Source organism: Sander lucioperca, chromosome 21, assembly GCF_008315115.2.
Source record: "Sander lucioperca isolate FBNREF2018 chromosome 21, SLUC_FBN_1.2, whole genome shotgun sequence".
NCBI lineage: Eukaryota > Metazoa > Chordata > Actinopteri > Perciformes > Percidae > Sander > Sander lucioperca.
In genome coordinates this window covers 26,887,348-26,892,677 of record NC_050193.1, presented here as the reverse complement: position 1 = coordinate 26,892,677, position 5,330 = coordinate 26,887,348, and the positions used below count along the sequence as shown (strand labels likewise).

Here is a 5,330-nt window from a genome sequence, read left to right as displayed (position 1 = left end):
AGAAGAGGACGAGGAGGGGAAAGAGGAAGGGTAAGAAGAGTAAGAAATAGAATAACTGATGACATCAGAGCTACAGTAGTGGACCATGTCATCAACCATGGGATGACCCTGAGGGAAGCTGGCCAACGCGTTCAGCCTAATTTGAGCCGCTACACTGTGGCAAGCATCATTAGGACATTTCGAAATGAGAATCGGTAAGTACTTTGTAGCACTGCCATACTCTAATGAGAAACACAACAGTACCATACATGCAAAAATACTGAAATTGTTACTTTACAGAATTGCTAGACGTCCAGATGTTGGGGGCAGAGGAAGAATGTTCACTCCAGAGCAAGAGACCCATATAGTGAACATGGTGATTGCCAATAATGCAATAAGACTGCGCGAAATACAGCAGCGCATAATTGATAATGACACCATCTTTCAAAATATACACAGTGTAAGCATTTCTGCACTAAGTCGTGTACTTGCGCGCCACAGAATAAGAATGAAGCAAATTTACAGAGTTCCTTTCGAGAGAAACACAGAACGTGTAAAGCAACTGCGATATGACTATGTGCAGGTAAGCTATAGTGTCATTGGTTCTGAATTTGGAAGTGCATACTGTAGTGCTGTGCATGGGCCTGATGTGTTGCATTTGTTTTGTCTTGTCCAGAGAGTGATGGAACTAGAAGCAGATGCCATGGGACATGAGCTACTTTTTGTAGATGAGGCCGGTTTTAACCTCAGTAAAACCAGGAGACATGGCAGGAACATTATTGGACACCGTGCCATCATCAATGTCCCAGGACAACGTGGTGGTAACATAACCATGTGTGCAGCTATAAGCCTAAATGGTGTTGTTCACCATCATGCAACCATAGGCCCATACAACACTGCACATATTATTGCATTCCTGGACACCTTACATGACATGCTCACTGTTCAGAGACCAGAGCATACCCGATATGTCATCATATGGGACAATGTAAGTTTCCATAGGGCTGCTTTGGTCCGCAACTGGTTTACGGACCACCCATTCTTCATGGCACTCAACCTCCCTCCATACTCTCCATTCTTAAATCCCATCGAGGAGTTCTTCTCTGCCTGGCGTTGGAAAGTGTACGACCGTCATCCTCATCAACAGGTAGCCCTTTTACAGGCAATGGAGGAGGCATGTGGAGATATTGATCAGGCATCATGTCAAGCCTGGATACGGCATTCAAGGAGATATTTTCCCCGGTGCCTTGGACTGGAGGATATCGCATGCGATGTGGATGAAATTTTGTGGCCGGACCCAGAAAGACGACATGATGTAGACTGACTGTCTTTTATACTTTTTTTTGTTTTTGTGAAATTACTATTTTGTGTTCTGACTTTGTCTTGGTTTTGATGAGTGTGAATAAACACCAATACTTGAAGTTTGGATCCTTGTATGTTTACATGACACTATGACAAAAGTATGACCTCAAATTGACATCTGTACACAGAGAAAGCAAAAGCCAGATGTGTTTTGTATTCATACCATCAGTGTGTAGTTGCCACATTGTGTGCTTAGTAGATGATGGCTTGTGTTTACTCTTTGACACGAAAACACCATTTTTACGAAGGTGTGAAGAGTTAATCTAGCTGTGTTCGCTTTTGCAAGAGAACTACAATGTTTTGATAATTGGGTGAAAGGTTTTCTTATTTGTGTCTAGAGTTTTGCAAAAATAGCCAATAGTTACAAAAAATGTGCTTAAGCAATCAGAAAAAACTGTAAGAGAGATCTCTGCAGTCAGCAGCAGAGAAACAAGCTACAATGTTAGTTACAGTTTTTCTCAATTGCTAAAACACAATTTCTGAAAACATTAAACACAAAACCTCTTCTTCAAGCACTATTTACAAAACCTCGGACTCCTCTCGCAAAATCAAACGTTCGCCTCAAAACACTTTTACGTGTGTTCAAAATCAAACACTGCTCTCAAATCATAAACAAAGTGATCAAAATGATAGACACTATCAAGATTTCAACATTTTTATCTCAAAACAAATTTCATGTTTTTCCGTCATTGTCTTCAGATGAATGAAAACATGTTCTATCAAAGTAGCTCAAAATTTAACCTAAATGACTACTCTGCTTTGCTCTTTGCATTGTTTTTTTGTTCTTCCTCCTCCGTGTACCCTACTGTACCCTGCATCTCTCAAACGTGTCCTTTGTCTCTGTGATACTGTCATTCTTGGTCTTTGTTGATAAAAACCTTTAACCAGTCAAAATCTATTGAGCAGTCAGTACTGATGGAAAGCTCAATGTTCAGGGCCATACTATGTGTTCATTGTACAGTACACAGCCTACACTGTACTACAGTATACAATACTAAACGGGACAAAAATCAAAGGAGTAAACATGTGATCAATGTGCTTCCTCTTGTCTTTGGGCTGGGTCAGGCCAGAGCACTTCGTCCACATCACAAGCAATATTGTCCCTCCTGAGGCAACGTGGGAAGAATCCTCTTGTGTGCCGTATCCAGCCCTGACACCTCGCATACGCACTCGTCCTCGTCCTCTCACATCGCTTCTTCTATCCATTCTCAGACTTTCTCCTTCCCACCTTCAACGACCGGTTTGCTCTCTGAACTGGCTTATATTGGTTGTGTCACATCATTTGAATCAAGTGAAATCAATTTTGAGTGGTTGTGTTCAAACAATGCCATGTGTTCTCTAGTTGTATTTGATTGTTGCCCCTTGTGTTGACCAGTATGGATGACATGTGCATTAGAGGGCAGAATGTGTTTTGAAAATGAGAATGTGTTTAGAGTTTTGGTGAAAAGTCTAAGTGAGATCTGCAAATTGTGTTTTACCATGAGAAATGGTTTAAGGTATTGACAACAGACTGCACAATTAGCTAAATGAGTTCAGGCAACTGAGAACGTTGTTCAGCCAATGGGTTTTAGTGTTTTAGCAATTGAGAAAAACTGTAATAGGGCAACTGTTGATTGTATTTACCTTCACAAAAGTTCTGGTTTTGCTGCTGACAGACTCAGATTATTATTCTAAGTGTCTGACAACATTATGGAAAGGATTAATGTTAAAGAGTAAGATCCTTTTGTTACACATAAAAACATCTGCAAAATTGCGTTCTATAAACCCACCAGACTCCATGTACATAAACAGTAATTTTATCATCGTAAAATACACCGCTTTTAAAGTCGAGAGAAACAAAATAAAACTATTAAAACCCGTTTTGGGTCGTCTTTCCACTTTTCCAACCATCACAACTCTAGTTTTGGTTGAAATAAACACATAGTTTACAGATTTACATGTGAACATAGTCTGGCTCTATACACGCTAAAAGTACTGTTTTTCTAAATGGAGTCTGGTGGGTTTAGTGTTAGCGACCTCAGAGCTGTTTCTGGTTTAACAGAAAGGTCTTAAAGAGGTTTTAAAGGTCTATCTCTGTAGGGATCCTTTCCATAATGTTGTCAGACACTTAGAATAATAATCTGAGTCTGTCAGCGGCAACAACAGAACTTTTAGTGGATCAAATTGACGATGCACATTTGTCCCAATGGGAGACATTGCAGACAGAATTGAAGAATAATACATTAGTGTGCTGACAATGACCTACATTATATACTCGCGTGTGTGCTCCTTCCTCTGTCCCAGTGACAGTCAGTGGTTTCCATTGGACTGAACTGTAAAGTTATCCAGGACAATGACATCATAAAGTGTAGAGAAGTGGACTTGTTTCTGGAAGCTTCAAACTGTCTGTCTCTCTGTCTGTCTGTCTGTTTGTCTCTCTGTCTGTCACTCTGTCTGTCTGTTTGTCAGTCTGTCTGCCTGTCTGTCTGTTTGTCAGTCTGTCTTTGATATTTTAATTCTTTTAAAGATCCCGTGTGGTCCAGATCATCGGTAGATGCTAGATCACACCTGATACACATGTTGTCATCAACACACAGCATCCTGTTCAGGCGTCAACACTTCAGGCTTCCTGTCTGTCATTACAGCTGAAGACTGACTGTAATGGAGTATAGCGTCACTTTCTACCGTATAAATCACCAACAAGGACATCTAGACCAAAAACTACAGTCTTCAGGGGCCAGGGTGTAGTTGATGACTGCCACTTCCATCACTACCTGAGGTTCAGATTTCCCTGTTTTGTAATTGTAATAAACAAATAAAATGTGAGTCGAAATAACAAGTTCATGATGCAGATTTGTAAAAAGTATGAATCCATTCTTCATCAGGTCTGTCTGCAAGACGACAAGCAAACAACTTTTAAAATGTTTGTTTTCTGAATGGAGTTTGGATGGATCAGAGCTATGCTAACATTGTAGCTGCTCCATCAACACAACAGACACATTATTTCAGAACTTAATAGGTAGTTTCACTCTTCCCAAAGAAAGCTCCTTTTGCATCTGCTGTCTGTAAATAATGAGGAGCTACAGACAGCTACAATCATCTGTTCCTCCATTTCTGCTTCAACAACGTGAGGACATCAGGAGGATCTAAACACTTTCAAGACACAGCGTCACACACATTTCTTACTCCAGTTCAAATATTTCAACTCAGAAATACACGACGCCGGCTTGAATGACAAAGATTTTGCATCTATTTCCGTATTTCTATTGACTTTGTATGTTATCACGTCTCCGAATTCACACTTTACCCGGGCGGTGTGACCACGGTATAAAGATGAGTTCTGTTGTTAATGATGTCTGGTGTCTTTTCTCTCTCTCTATTGTATCTTCTATCATCTCTCCAGACTCTGTCAGGCTGGTGAATGGGACCAGTCTGTGCTCAGGCAGACTGGAGGTGAAGACTAACCAGTCTATCCAGCGCTGGTCTTCAGTGTGTGAAGATGACTTTGACCAGCAGGATGCAGAGGTGGTCTGTAGGGAGCTTGGCTGTGGGGCTCCTTCAGTCCTCCAGGGGGCGCTCTATGGAGAAGTGGAGACTCCAATGAGGACCAAAGAGTTCCAGTGTGGAGGTCATGAGTCTGCTCTCCTGGACTGTAGAAGCTCAGGCTCAGATAGAAACACCTGCTCACCTGGAAAAGCTGTTGGACTCACCTGCTCAGGTAGGAGAGGAGCTGCAGCTCTGATTTGGTTCATTTCTGTTCTAATGAAACTCACTTTGTTCTTTTGCTGATGACTCTCTGGTTTCTGTTCAGAGTCTGATGCTGTCAGGTTCGTGGGAGGAGCCAGTCGCTGTGCAGGATCACTGGAGGTGAAACATGACGGAGAATGGAGACCAGTGAGTTACTACTACTCTGACTGGACCCTGAAGACAGCAGCTGCTGCCTGCAGAGAGTTAGACTGTGGCTCTGCTGTTTCTGTAGAGAGAGAAAAGTCCTCAGACAGATCTGTGTG

At 41.7% G+C, this 5,330-nt stretch overlaps 1 protein-coding gene across 1 annotated transcript in view; it reads left to right on the top strand.

Annotated features, from left to right (window-relative positions):
* The window catches only part of LOC116034443 (CD5 antigen-like), a 20,615-nt gene extending 15,506 nt beyond the window's left edge, over positions 1 to 5,109 (top strand). The window contains exon 6 of the mRNA XM_031277133.2: positions 4,724 to 5,109. Within this exon, the coding sequence (XP_031132993.2) occupies positions 4,724 to 5,109 (386 nt within the window). The remainder of the gene's footprint in view (positions 1 to 4,723) is intronic.
* The last annotated feature ends 221 nt before the right edge of the window (positions 5,110 to 5,330 follow it).